We start from the raw sequence: 15,429 nt of genomic DNA on the forward strand, positions 1-15,429 counted from the left end.
GAATAAAATTGTGTTTTATTTTAAACTGGGCCTAGTGACATGTTTAAATGTACCTTGTTATTGTGCATTCAATACTAAGCTATTCAAATATTACATAGGTTTATTTATTCAAGTTTTTATTTTAAAACATGCAAGGTAAAGTGACAGCAAAAGGTAAACGAAAACAAAAATAAGTGATGGGCTATTAGTGCCACTATCTGCATAAAACATAAAAATTGTCTAATCAGCTAAAAATTTCACGACCCCCTGCAATACCTCCGCAGACCCTCTAGGGGTCGCGGACCCCCTGTTGAAGACCTCTTTATCAGGGTATTATGACACATTTAATCACCCTAAAGTAAACTAGCCTGTTGCAGTTTCAAGTTAAGTGATAAGTTATAAATGAGAATGTGTGCTCTCTTGCTGAATGCATGGGGACAGGTTGCAGATGAAGACAGCATCCCTACATATTAATTCATTCCTTCATTCCCAAGCTCTGGCTGCAATTTGTTAAAAATCAAACCACATTTTTCAACAACAGGCTGGGGTTGAATGAATTGTCCCCTAGCTGTTTGAGTACCAGATTAAATAGAAGCCACAGTACCAACTTGTACAACCTGCTTGGCCATATATCCAAGTTTGGCCAGGGGCCTTTCTTAAGTGATTTCTCAAATGGCTTCAGGTGCTACAGTATCGTTTCCACAGGAAGTTTCTTTGCCATGACTGAGGAATGTAGACCAGAAATGGGCAAGTAACCTACTTAAGAAAATTGAAAGAGCGAGAAGCATTTAGTTTGTTTCAACAGTTAAAAAAAAAAAAAAAAGTTCAGATTGTTTCCCCCTTGTGGTCAACTTGAGCATTTGCACAGATTCTCACATTAGCCCACCTAAGCCCCCTCCTCCTCCTCTTCCACTCTCATTCACATTCAGCACATCCCTGGAGTGTCACAACTCTTTCCGACCCAGCTCCCAGCAGCACATGATACACATAATAAATACTCAGGTTGGCATAAAAGTTTTTTTCTTTTTTTTTTTAAAGTGTCAACATAAGGGTAGGGCCTCCATTTTTGGGATTATTATATGTGTTTTCCTTTTTCGATTCACAAGAATCCCCCTTCAACTACACACACACACACGCACGCACACATTCTCAACACTTTCAGGTCATGGTGGATGTGGCCTTGTCAACAGTTGTGGTGGGGGTGGGCCAGTTAAAAATGGAGCACACTGCAGATCAGACATGTTTTGACTGTCTGAGCCAAGGCTGCTGAGCTTTAGATCCGACATGCGACTTCTTAAATCAACATGCTGTAAAGATGAAACCGAGCCATCTTAAAATACTGCCTATTATGCAACATTGATATTGAGCTTGGCCTGCGTGGACGTGCCAGTGTTTTGGGATGCTGGCCACACACGCACTGTGTGACACATGAATGTCACAGGGGGCGTCACATGCTTTTATGGGCCCCGTTTTAGGCGAGGATATCAAATGTCTTTCCCAAGCTCACTCCAAGACATCTGGGAGATTTCTCTCTCTCTCATACACACACACGCACACACTCCCACACACTGTGTTCTATGGCTCTCTGTTTTCTGCCCTTTCCCTTGTAACCTTGCATGATCTGTTGTGGCTTTGATGTGATGTGATATTTTGAAACGCAGTTTGCCTCACATCCACCTCACAAGCAGCTCTCGCTCTTTTGCTGACAGGTGAGGAATGCTCCGTGGCGACAAACGCAAGGCAAAAGTGATTTCCCTACATCAGTGTGCCAATTCACTCTTGGATATGGGGTATGGGGTGACGTCATATTTCACAATCCCTGTGTTGTGTCGCCCTCAGCCTGGTTTACAGACCTGTATCTCTGCTGAGAAGCGGAGATATCTGTTGCAATGTCACTGGGTGTCCCGACTCCTTTCATAAACTACAACAACAAAATTCAGCTGAAACGGTTTCTCATAGTGCCATTTCCACCGCTTAGTGATCATGAAATTTCATATGGTCTAAGTGTGGTTCGGTGGTTTATTTTAGTTGAATGATTTTTAGTCTGTTAGAGGCACTGTCTTTTATAAACTGGTGTGTAGTACCAGCCAATATAACCAGATATCCTTGAAATACAGGGTCAGCATCAAGTTATCATGACAAGGCTTGTAGTGAATGTGAAGCCAACTGTATGCCCCGAATAATATGGGAAAATAATAAAATAAAAGAGGGAAAAAATGCCACATATGATTATAACCCCTCACCCGAGATACAGCATTTGATGCAAACATATTATTATTCTAAGATCACACTGCACAAAATTCACATCAGTCTGTCATTCACAATTTAATAGCAATACTTTTCTTTAATCCTCAACAACTGAGACTTTTTTTCTTTGACTTTACTGGAGAGGGTGAACATGTTATAAGTAAGCTTATATATATTTCATATATATACAACTCAGTCTGGCATTTTTTACATATGGTTTGTTTGCATATGTGTGCAGTTATGCATGCATGTAGCCTTTGTGCAAGATTAGAGGAAGGGCCCTTGGTTATTTGGGGTGCTACAGTGTGATGTAGCTCCCTGGAATTGGGCCATTGCCACTTGTGTAAGTTTGGTTGGAGGTAAGGTTACAAAAGTATGGGGAGGGGAGGGCCGGGGAAAATGTTTAAAGCATGCTCTGTGCTGTCATGGCAGTTTTAGGCCTTTCTGATGCAATGAAACTCCAGAAGTAAGACCTGGAGGTTTGACAGAGAGAAGATAAAGATGGAACCTGAGTTTTCTTGTCAAACAGTCTCCTATTATTTAGTCAGTCGTCTTTGCATAGGTTGCATTAATGTTGATGAAATGAATGCACAGGTTCAGTTAATATCAGATGGCTTTTCTATGACTACTTTAGAGCATTTCTGTGACATTTGTAATTTACTCTGGCCATTTTTGTGCTTTGTTTTGGCATAGAAATGCTTCACATTTATAAATGATCTGGTTGCTGCATCCATTTTTAAAGAGTCAGCCAAATCTTGTCATCCAAGTTTCTCAATTTCCTTCAAAACATTTTTAGACAATTTATCAACACGTCTGTTGTTTCCATCCAACAAACAGCCTTATGTATTTAATTCTGCATTCAAGGTTTCCATCAATATATTGTATCATACAGTATCATGAGTATCATGTTTTCCCCAAGTGACCCATATCTGTCTATCTGTCTATCAGTCTGACTGTCTATCTGTCTATTTTTTAAGGTGAGTATTCATGAAATGGCCTGCCCGCAAACAAAATGGATTTATTTTTATTTTCTTTCTTTATTTATTTTTAAAGTTGGTTATGGAGCAACTCAAAAAATTGGCTGCTCCCTTTGATTGGATTTTCATGGAGCTGATTACTTTATTCAGTGTTACAACCGTCTGAGTTGTCAAAAATATGTTTATCATAATTTTGGAGAAAATTAGCTTGCTTGTATTGTATTATATTGTAGCACATTATCTGGATTTGTGACCTCAAAACATGTAGACCCAATAACGCAGACCTAGTGCTGCCTTCACGTGCTCCTCGGAAACATGTACTTCCATTCATAGCTCCGTACTTTAAATAGAAACCACTCCATGCTGCAGTTCATTGAGTACGATTGTTGCTCTCTGAACATTTCAGCTTCGCAGCAACAAACTCTCACTTTTTCCAGCTGAGGTGTCTTCTAACTGGGGTCTTTAAAATGCGGACTTTTCGACAGCACTTGATGGCAGCATTAGCAAACCAAAGCCACGCCGGTGGAGGGAAGAGACAAAAAAGTCCAACCAACCACTAAAAGACGAGCGGAGGCGTGACAGTCGGGGGGGAATATGAACATTGAGTAATCCGACTCGTTTTGTGGCTCAGAGGAGAAAGAAAACACAGTTAGTCGCTGCAAACTTCTGAGCCACCAGCCTATCTGTTTCGCCACACCACTGGTAAGACCTGATAAGGAGAATTTGTGCGTGTCACTGCTGTTGTGCACATTTTGTGCGGTACTTGGCAGGAGTTATAAGTGAATCTGTTTATTTCACCTTTTTATATTTCAGATATCACTCTATATCTTGGGACGTCGGCGGAAAGAGGCGCGCTCCGGGAATAAAAAATGTCCCAGGAGGGAATGAACGGGGTCCCGCACCGGGGCAAGGTGCTGACGGTGGACAACATGAACCCCAACGTGAAGCGGGTCGAGTACGCCGTCCGCGGCCCCATAGTCCAGCGGGCGGTGCAGATTGAGAAGGAGCTGAAAGAGGTAAAAATCCCACACGCTGCTGTCAGGCTGCAACATGCACACGTCCCGGGGCAGCAGATAACAATTTAAAGTTAGGTAATGTGTGCAAAAGGAACCTGTTATTATAGAGAAGTTTCCCTTGTGGCGTTAAAGTGGCTGCTGTTGCCTGTTTTGCTGACCTTATTGTACTTTACGGTTCTTCTCTCTCTCATGGCATCACTACATAACTCCCATGGAGACTTGAAGTTTTGCTGTGGTATTGTATGTCTTTTTCATTAGAGAAGGTGTGTGTGTGTGTGTGTGTGTGTGTGTGTGTGTGTGTGTGTGTGTGTGTGTGTGTGAACCACATTGCCCACTACAACAGCTGGAATTTAACTCCAGCCACCAGCCAAATGCTTGTGAATTTTAGCTGACGCTCGGCAACAGCTATGTGAGCCACTCTGGCAGGCCATTTAGGAGTTCTTTGACATTCAAAAAAAAAAAAAAAAAAAAAACGGCTTAGCTGGAAAAATTCTGAATGTTCCTCAGTGAATCTGAGAATCCACCAGAAAAAAGAGGCTATTTTCTTGCTTTGTTTCCAGATGAAATGGTAGGACATGCATTGCATAATGTCATTAGAAGAGAAGGCTGAAGCCCCCTTGAAAAAGAGCCTTTGCCACGGGGTGTTATGCAGACTAGCTGAGTGAGTGCTGGCAGGACATAGACCACAGGTCGGCTTTTAAAAACTGTCTGAGTGACAGCAGTGTGTTGACGATTTGTTTCCATAATGCTGCACAAAAGCACTCGGCTTACATTCTGCTGGGGTCATATTGATCCATCATGCTTTCCTAAGGAGGGGCAAACAGGATGTACAGGCAGTCTCTTAAGAAAGCTGTAATGCAAACCTCAGACAGCCCTCTTTTATGGATCAGTGTCACCAGTAAGTCAGGGTAATCAAGTGGAAGTGGCACTAGTAGCCAGCCTCCGTGCATTTCTCTCTCAGCTCTTGCCTGAGGTGGCTGCAGCGTCCACAGTGGAAGTGTATATATGTTTGAGGGTTATTACATAAGCAAGGGTACATTCTCTCTCCTCCTCTTTTGTGTCTCTGAGTTTGCGTACCTCCCTCCTCCCCATGGGAGAGGGGAGTTCATTGGACTAAGCCGGAGCTGTGAGGCCCTGCCGTGTCAGAGCTCTTTTCTTTGTAAGAGGGATCTTTACAAGCAGCTCCAGTTCTACTGAAAGCTCACAAGTTCTTGGTAGTCCATTTGTTTTCCCTCCCTCTATGACAATAAACTAGGAGCAACCTTAACTGGGCAATGGTTGACCTAATGAGGCTTCAGACAATCGATCATAATGGCTGCAAAGCCATAAAGTTCTTATCAAGGAATTATACACAATAATGTTACAAAAGCCAAACCTCTGTGTGTATCTCAGGTCAGCACACTTAACATAATAAAGGTTAATAGTGCATTTTGTCTATATAAGTTATTTTTTACTAGAGCTGCACAATTAATTGTTTGTCGCTGCATTATCAATATCTGAGACAAGCATTACAAAGGAGTGCAATAAATGACCTTTTCACCTGATGAGGGCTGCATTTTGGTTTATGTGGCAGTACAGATGGTATGAATGGTAAGACAGCGGCCTGTGTTGAAATTCCAGGAGTTTTCTGAAAAGCTTGGAGGTGTTGCAGTGGTCCAGTCAGCTGAGGGGAACTTCCTGTCAGATCTGTGACTGCAACACTTTTACTCACAGCTCAGCAGATTTTGTGTGTATTAGTGTGTGTGTGTGTGTGTGTGTGTGTGTGTGTGCGCATGTATGCGCACACTTGTGTCATGATGACCCTCATACGGTAAATCCTTAGCCAGACATCTGGCACAGTTGTGCTTGCACTGCAGCGAGCTAAAACAGGCTCGGATCTCAACTGCTGGCAACTTGTCTATGTGACAATAGAGAAAGAGAACAGAAAGAGAACGGGGAGTTTATTGAGTTGTGAAACAGCTCATCAGATTGCATTTAGCTAGAAGAAAATGTTGTAGTCATTCATGTCCTTGTATGACCTCCTGGATTTGTTTTTCTCATATCATATATTGTTAAATGATTCACAGGATGAATGTTAATAAAGGTCTAATTTTGCAGAATAACAATAGGGAATAGTTTAGTATATTGCAAAGCAGGAGTTGTGAATTTTCAATTACCAAATGTCCAGTTTTTTAGGGAGGATCATATCACCTATGAAATGGAATTGAATAATTCTCATTTCCAGGAATGATGCTTAGGTAATGAGACGAGGTGAATTGTAAGTTCAGGATGATAGGCGAGGCTCTGTGCTCCTGGTCCTCTGTGCCTCCTGGTCCAGGTCGTGTTATCGGTGCCTGGTGCCGACTGAGCAGGAGAACACAGAGCTGAGCCGGGGTATCGCCTGGTTCCCCTCTCACACGGAGAACAGCAGCCTCTTTGTTGAACAGGAACAAGGCGGGGACGAGTACTAAAAAGCAAACGTGCTGTATCCAGTGACTGAGATTGTGAGCCAACCCATATCTGAGTTACAGGTAACTCACATTAACTTGTAGGCCTTGCCCTTGGCATCACGCAAAGACACACTTACAGAAATTCAAATATTGACTCAGTCCTAAGTCATGTGGTGTGTTTGTGTGCCGGAAGGCAGCTAGCAAGGCATGTTGTCGCACAGAGCACACTGAAATATGGGACGAGACGCGCAGACACTCTCACACGCAGGAGATTCCCCAAGATCAGATGTAATAGTTAATTCCCGTTTCAGATGGGCTGAAACAAAGAAGGAAGTTATGGTGGTTATCTTGCAGCTTTACTATTCTGTTTCCTCTAAGCCGTAATCTGGTCAAAGAGAAACATGAAATCCTCTAAGCTAATCATGATTTATGATTGGCTTAGAGGAAATACTTGCAAATTGGATCATTGCAGCAGTTTTTTGTCTCCTGGTTTCTTATTATTTCCAAACCCCTTGTAGCAGTGCAGCATGGTTTTATCACCACTACATAATCCAATCACATACAGGTAGTGCTGTGAGCTAGGTGTAAGCCTAAATGTAGGCTTACATTTAGGCTTACACCTTTGGGAGATGACGGCTCAGTGTTGTGCTGCGAGTTGTTCTGGGATGCCACAAATGAAGACCCAAACTGAGCAAGTCATTGCAGATGATGTCAGTTCGTAGCTGCAGGAACCTGCCTGCCTGCCCTGATTTCCCCTGGAGCATCTAAAACAGGTTTCTGCATAGGCACCGTAGAGGCGTCTACAGTCTCTGTCATGGAAATCATACAGCTGCAAGAAAACATGAGAACTCTTCTGACAGGGATTAGCTGTAGGCGATAATCACTTCTATTCCTTTTCCTCTAAGGCGTCTCAATTTGTCTTGCTGAATGACTTTTCCGTTCCTGTCTTTCCACCTGTTATGTTGCACTTTGAGATCATTTATTTGATGTAAAGTGCGTTATAAATTAAATGTATTATTTTATTATTATTATTATTATTATGTTATTTTGCATGTGTGTGTGCGTTGTAAGGCACATTGAAGAACTGTTCTTAATTTATGATTTAGAAATTAAGATTAATGCTAAATGAAATTATAATTATCTGTGGTGTCAGGGCCTGAGCTGAAAATGAAAGCCAGATTTGATGAATCAGATGCTCTGTAACATACACCTCTACTATCATCTTCAGCTAATGAAGCAACTGGCTGGACGCAACAGGGATCATTGAATGTCACATTACCCTCTAATCTGATAATAACACTAACGAGAGTGGCACATTGTTACCAGCATGCAGACACAAAGGCACCAAACCAGAGCTCGTAGGAGCCACCAAGAAGATGAAGGAGCTGCTGATTCGATGGAGATGAGCAGCTGGTTGACCTCGGATGATGTTTTTAATTTGGCTGAGAGGAATAAGGTGGAATAGATCTAATGACACAGCCTGCATTTTGATTTATTAAGCTGGTAACATTGGAGTTTGTGTCTCTGTGAGCCTCATCAATGCCAACTCAACCTTTCCTTTTGACCAGGTGTCGTGCCAAGCTAACCCTGTGCCAGTGTCTTTGTAAAAATACAAGGCTGCTAATGAGAGAAGAGGTCTTTATGTGCATTTTGCGGGGCAAGGGACATGTCTGTGTGATGAATACAAACATCGCTGGTTTGATCTACATGCTGAGCCATCAGGTAGCAGGAAACACCATGAAATGAGTGGATGTCTTATAGCGAGCAGGTCTCTCCCTGAAGAGTTTCCTTTATCCAAATGAGAAAATGAATGCTTGCTTTTGAGTGGCTTTGTTATGTAAGAGGGAAGAGGGATAAGCCATCAGTAGATCTGATAGATTTGATTTCCCCACCAGGGAATCTCTCGGAGGATTTGAAGCTTCACAAATGGGAAACATGTTTGATTTCCAGGCGTTCCTTCCATGACACCATTTTAAATTCAGAACACTTGGAGGAATGCCTCAGGCCTGCCGTTGTTATCATGAAACCAGTTTTGTAACATGGATTTTTTTTTAGATGTTAATATATACCATATGTGCACAGAAACCATAAGGCCCAGGACTCTCATTCTCTCACTCCCTCTCAGGATGCAGCCTCTCAGTTTTTTTGTGTTAGGCTTCGCTGCAGGCCGCCGGTCTGTCCAGCCATAGCAGCACCTGTCCTCAGTCTGAATTTGACACATATTCATTGCTTTTTTGGTCACTACTCAGACATAGAAGTGTGCTGTTTACAGTATACAATATAATTATTACAGTAAGCATGACATGTTTTAAACACCATAGCACCAACTTGTATCACCTTGCTGTTTTGTCCTTGTTGTGCAAGGGAAACTCAGCTGTTGGCACAACATCTTGATTTCTGCCTCAAATCAGGGCACAAACTTTCAGTTTCATGCGCTGATTCATCTTTTACCACTGCTGTCTGTCTGTTTCATATTCACAGTATTGCATGCTCGAACACATCATCCTGTTTGCTTCCAGTGACGAGCTCACACAGGCCTACGTTTAAGAAGGAGATTGTAGACACTTCAGTTTCAGTTTTGCTTCAGTTTATATACTATTTTACAAGTTTTTTTTTTGTCTCACTTCCATAAAAAGAGATCCAGCTATCCATCAAGTCAAATTCCTTGTAAACCTATTTGGCCAGTAAAACTGATGCAGATCACTCTTTCCTTTTGTCTTTTTAACTCTCCAGGGAGTGAAGAAGCCTTTCACAGAGGTCATCAAGGCGAACATCGGAGACGCCCATGCCATGGGTCAAAAGCCAATCACATTTTTAAGACAGGTTGGATCACTTATCATGGTTTTCGCATCAGTACTCTCAGTTTCAGCTCTGTTCCGCCCACCTCATTTGTTTGAACACTGCAGTGCATTTGGGGAGGGATAAGATCAAATTAATTACAGGTCAAGCTAAAGCATAACAAAAAACAAAATCCAATAACACTGAGATGCTTTTGATTTTTAACCCTGGAGAATTGTTTTAGCACCTTTTGATATGTGACAGGATGAAATTCATCGTGACACCTCTGTATGAAATCAGGGCCAGAAAATCCCAAGCACAGCAGGTTGTATGTTGATGCCAAATGAGTAGGCATTGTGCGTGTAATACTTCATTTGAATATTTTCCTCTCAGGTCTTGGCTCTTTGCTCCTACCCAGAACTCCTCAATGACAACAAGTTCCCAGAGGATGCCAAGAACAGAGCACAGCGCATCCTGCAGGCCTGCGGCGGACACAGTATAGGTCAGACGCCTCTCTGTCGCTTCCTGTGTCTCTCAACTCTTTGTATTTGTTGCAGCTGATCAATGCTGGGAGTTCTCTTTGCATGACAGTAAATCGTGATGCATTTCCCAGGTGCCTACAGTGCTAGTCAGGGCATCGAGTGCATCCGGCAGGACGTGTCTCGCTACATAGAGAAGAGAGACGGTGGAATCCCCTCCAACCCAGACAACATCTTCCTCTCCGCTGGTGCCAGTGATGCCATAACGGTACAACTGCTCGCCTTCTTGTCATGCCGTGTGTGTGTCTGTCTTTCTGCTGTGCTTCAATCTACTTAAAGCGGCTTTAGGATGATCCACGTCACCATGATCTTAGCTGTAAGATTATTCTGGGAAGCTGGGTCTGTGAGTCTGCCCTTTATTCGTCTGCTGTTAATTAGCACATCTGTGACTTTACTGAACTTGCAGATCCTTGTCTCTTTGTTTTGCCCTGCCGGCACCTTCTGAAGTTGGGCCTGCTCTGCTCCACCTACTCATGTCACTGTAACTCAGTAAGGAGGCATGCCATACCCAGCATAGTACAGTAGACACAAAGAAACCACATTTTTGGCTGAGAATGTAGACTTGTTGTGTGTGTGAGTTCCTCCTATCTATAGCCTGCAGGCTATAGTCTTGTTGAGTGTCACCACCAAATAACCACACCAAACATGCTGTGCAACACTTGCACGGAAAGGTAAAAGGAATTCTGATTGTGAAACTCTCTTCCAGTCCTCATCTGTACATCCATACATGTTCTCCAAGATGATGTGTCCCTCTCCTCCCTTTTGTCTTTTCCTCTTTACTTGCTCAATTTCATCTTCCCCTACCTCCACATTCCTCTTTCCATCTGCTGTCCCCTTCCTCTCTTCTGTCTTCCTCTCACCTCCTTTGCCTTCTCTTCTCTTATTTCTCTCCTTCTCCCAGACCATGCTCAAACTGCAGGTATCCGGTGAGGGTCGCAACCGTACAGGAGTGATGATCCCCATCCCCCAGTACCCCCTCTACTCCGCTGCCCTGGCAGACCTTGGCGGCATACAGATCAACTACTACCTAGACGAGGACAGGTGTTGGGCTCTGGACGTCACAGAGCTCAGAAGAGCCGTCACTGCTGCCAGGCAACACTGTAATCCCCGGGTCCTCTGCATCATCAATCCCGGAAACCCCACTGGTATGTGTGGTGTAGGTAGTTTGTGTTTGTGAAGCAAAGGAATAGGTGGATTGGTGACTTATTGTTTTTTTTTTTAATCTAAACAAATAACTCAGTGCTTGACAAAAGTTCCTGGGTAGTTTTCACATCAAGGCTTGTTTTAATTCGATTGTCTGTACGTATCTATCCTAATCATCCAATTCTGGTTGTTCCATGTGATAGGTCAGGTGCAGAGCAGACAGTGCATCGAAGATGTGATCCGATTTGCCAAAGAGGAGCACCTCTTCCTTATGGCTGATGAAGTAACTTACCAATGTCTTTAATTCTTTAAAAAAAAAAAAAAATCTCAGTTTCTGGCAGCTCAGGGTGTTAATGTGACACACAAATCACAGCCTCTCCCTTTGATCCAGATAAACTGAATAAACCATAATAAACATTTAGCACGAACAGGATGAGCTCTACCTTGTATGGGATGACTTGCAACAAATAATGCACCCCTTTGTTAACCATCTATTTTAATGGAAAAGTAAGCAAATTGTCTACCATCCCTGATATTTAATTTGAACAAGTCACATTATGCTGTCATGTATTCCAGTTAAAATAAAGTTCAGCATTATTGTTTGAACAATGTGCTCATTCTCCCTGCTGTAAGGGCGCTTTACAAGTTTTGTTAACTAAATTCCCACAGATAGCTATCTCTTCTCATTAGTTCTTATGGGTAGGGTAATTCAACCACACTGTGTGCAAATCTCCTTTCAGTACATTTACATTGGTATTTGTGTCTTTTCAAACAGGCCTTGTGTATTAAAATTGTTTCCCATGTTCAGGTCTACCAGGATAATGTCTATGCAGAAGGCTGCAAGTTTCACTCCTTTAAGAAGGTGCTGTTTGAGATGGGACCAGAGTACTCCAGCACAGTGGAGATGGCCTCTTTCCACTCCACCTCCAAATGCTACATGGGAGAGTGAGTTGCTGTGGCTAAACACACACACACACACACACACACACACACACACACACACACACACACACACACACACACAGAATAAACACACATACAAAACATATACATAGAGAAAGAATTAGGCTTGCTCATGCAAAAATTGTACACATGCGCAGTTATATATAAATATGAACATGTACGGAAGATGTAGCCATTTATATGTATATGAAGAGAGTACATAAATTTATTTTATGTTTTATGTTCATTCCTTCTTTTAATTCATGAGTTCTGTTATTCTCTACACATTTTTTTGTATCATGTTCAGTACTACATCTTGTATCTTGTCTATATCCTTTTTGCTGCCACAATGCCGTACATTTGTTTCTGTATTTGATTGTCATATTTATATTTACTTTGGTGAGGCTTTGAAATGACACTGTGTTGCAATTGCACTGCTTCTATTTCTATTGCTGACTTGTGCATCACCCAGAGAGCATGCTCTGTGCCTGCAGTGCATACCCATCGCTCTATTTGTGTCAGGTGTGGATTCCGCGGAGGCTACATGGAGGTGATTAACTTGGACCCGGAGGTGAAAGCCCAGCTCATCAAACTGGTGTCAGTGCGTCTTTGCCCCCCTGTCACAGGACAGGCTCTCCTGGACCTGGTGGTCAACCCGCCACAGCCTGACGAACCCTCCTACACCACTTTTATCAAGGTTTGAAAAAGCACAGTAACAAGCATGCATGCTGTTTATCATCTCACTTCATGCACATGCATTGTGACTCATGCAAACACACCCAAATAGCACGCTGGAACATGCACCAAAAAAACCTAACCTGTATTGATTATACTGTAGTTGTAAGTTTCTCACTTAGATCTGTCAGTTGCCAATAATTAGACTCTGAAATGCTTTAAATATGTTAAATATAGCATAGCTAATGTTTTTTGCAATTTCAATTGTCGAATTTCTTCAGTAACACACTCTTGTTGAGATAATAGAACAATCACTCAACTGCGTTTTATTTCTGTAATTTTATTTCATTTATCTGTTTTTTTGGTTTTAATTACTTTCAACTCTTCAAGAGTAGTGAGGAGTTTCAAGCCTTGCAGGGAAGAGCCGCTGTGTTGTTCACGCTGTTGTAATCTAGGTGGCTGGTGTTCGTCAAATGCACATTAAGCAGATGTATTGTGTTGTCCAGGAAGCCATTAAGCTGATGGTCTGCACATTTAAAAACCAGTCAGTCTCTGTTCAATTCCAGGAAGTTCAAAGCAGTTCACAGTCTGCAATAGATAATCTCCAAGTCTCTTAACCGTGAACCCTGGAATGATTTGTACACATTGCCTAGCAGTGGCACATGAACTTATCAATGATTTAAAAAAAAAAAAAAAAGTTCCCCCTACTTGGTGCATAATTATAAGAAATGTATTTTTACAGTCTTGGCAGAAAAGAACAGTCACAGCCTGTCATCCAGAAAAGCCTGGAGGTCTGAATGAAAATTTCTGAGACTCTTAGCCAGCACTTGGCAGAGCTGTGTTGCTCCTCTGCACCAGTAGAGGGCGTTATGTGACAGAGGAAAAACAACCGCCAGGAGGTCGCTTTCACATCTTGTCTCTCAATGTGGTCAGACAGAAGGTTTTCACTTTTTTTTTTATTGAGGACAATCAGTCTACCAACCGTTTTTAGATTTACCACCCCTCCTCCCCACACACACTTTCTGTTGATTGACCCCTTTGTCCTTGCGGCCCCTCCAGGAGCGGACAGCGGTGTTGGCAGCCTTGGCAGAGAAAGCCAGACTGACAGAAGAGGTCTTCAACACAGTGCCTGGTATCAGGTGTAATCCTGTCCAGGGGGCCATGTACACATTCCCCTGTATCACCCTACCTCAGAAGGCCATCAGCCAGGCCAAGGTCTGTACCATGCACACCCTGCTTTTTCTCTCTGAAGCTGCTGTCTCCGCTTGGTTTTCTTTGTCATTATTTCTCTCTGCATAAATGGAGCTTATTTGCTGACTTGTGTCCACAGGAGAAGGGCCTGGCTCCAGACATGTTCTATTGTATGAAGCTGCTGGAGGAGATGGGTATCTGCCTGGTGCCAGGGAGCGGCTTTGGACAGAGAGAGGGAACCCACCACTTCAGGTTTGCCCTGCAACTTTACCTGCCTCAACTCCACCTCTGTCTCTCTCTGTTACTGGCCACTCACATCCATTACTAAGACCTGATTCCTTCTGCTTTAGGGATTTAATTCTGTAAGCTTTGATATCTGGGATGACAAATGGACTAGTAGCCATAAGATGCTTAAATCCATTTTGAGGTCACCTGCATTTATGTAAAGGGTTCGTGTTAAAATAACAGGTGTTTCTCTTTGAAGCACTTTGCAGCTGCCCCGATTCTTGTGACAGTATTGAAGATTAACTCACTGTAGTACAGTCAGAAGGGCCAAACTAACCCAATACAAAAGTGAATTTGATGGCCCCAGAAGTGCTGATGTCCATTTTGCTGCAGGTGTATCATTACATACAACATACTGTGTAATTAAAAGTTTTCTCACACTCTGACATACTTACCTGTTGTTACCTTTTACCCGTCTTTCTCTGGCCAGGATGACCATCTTGCCGCCAACTGAGAAGTTGAAGATCATGCTGGACAAGATCCGGGAGTTCCACCAGAAGTTCACACAAGAGTTTTCTTAGCGCCGCGTCGAAACCTCCCACCAGCCTCATCACCTTAATCTAAGCCTCGGAATCAACAGCAGACTGGAATGTCCACTATTGTTGTTTTTCATGCAACTCCTTCAATGCCAGTATCTTTCAAGTGCCTTTGTGTGAGACTTGGGCAGCGAACATAGCCCTCTGTTTTTGACAAGGTTATATTCACACAAGGACAACGGATCAGATTTTTAAGCTGTTATGATGTTTAGACTGTTTCTATCAGGGGAAATGTGTGTATATTTAACAAATGGGCAGTTATTTACATGATGCACTTTCCCAAAGGGTGATACTTGGCCAGGTGTAGAAGGTTTTAAATAATGATAGTTGTATGTAATGATATAAGGTTAGACATTTCAGCCGTCCTCACCTTAGAGATGCTGCTACTGCGGGCTGTGCAGCTTTACTGCCAACAGGTACACAGCCAAACTAGTTAGAAGTGTCATTCTTTAACAGCATGGTCCAAAATAAATTTGTCTACAGTAGTCTTTGGGTGTAGAGTGTGAAACCTGGGAATATTGTTTTGGAAGATTTGTCTTAAATGTGTAGCTATTTGTAATAACTAATGGTGAAATTGTTTTTAAACGTGAAAATAAAAGTTTTAATTTGTCTGATACACTACAGAAAATTGCAATGCCTGCTTGTACATTTGAAATAATTATTGTGCCTGTTGCTGATGGTGGATAAAAAGA

General features: G+C 42.5%; 1 protein-coding gene across 1 annotated transcript; it reads left to right on the plus strand.

Annotated features, from left to right (window-relative positions):
* The first annotated feature begins 3,604 nt into the window (after nucleotides 1-3,604).
* On the plus strand, nucleotides 3,605-15,360 carry si:ch211-217a12.1 (alanine aminotransferase 2-like). The gene is made up of 12 exons (XM_030079288.1): nucleotides 3,605-3,905; nucleotides 4,017-4,219; nucleotides 9,382-9,471; nucleotides 9,820-9,928; nucleotides 10,040-10,173; nucleotides 10,867-11,110; nucleotides 11,312-11,391; nucleotides 11,917-12,053; nucleotides 12,573-12,747; nucleotides 13,785-13,940; nucleotides 14,056-14,168; nucleotides 14,632-15,360. Exons 2-12 carry the CDS (start codon nucleotides 4,073-4,075, stop codon nucleotides 14,720-14,722), a joined length of 1,476 nt encoding a protein of 491 aa, XP_029935148.1. The 5' UTR covers nucleotides 3,605-3,905; nucleotides 4,017-4,072; the 3' UTR covers nucleotides 14,723-15,360.
* Nucleotides 15,361-15,429: the final 69 nt, after the last annotated feature.

Source organism: Myripristis murdjan, chromosome 20 (genome assembly GCF_902150065.1).
Source record: "Myripristis murdjan chromosome 20, fMyrMur1.1, whole genome shotgun sequence".
Taxonomy (NCBI): domain Eukaryota; kingdom Metazoa; phylum Chordata; class Actinopteri; order Holocentriformes; family Holocentridae; genus Myripristis; species Myripristis murdjan.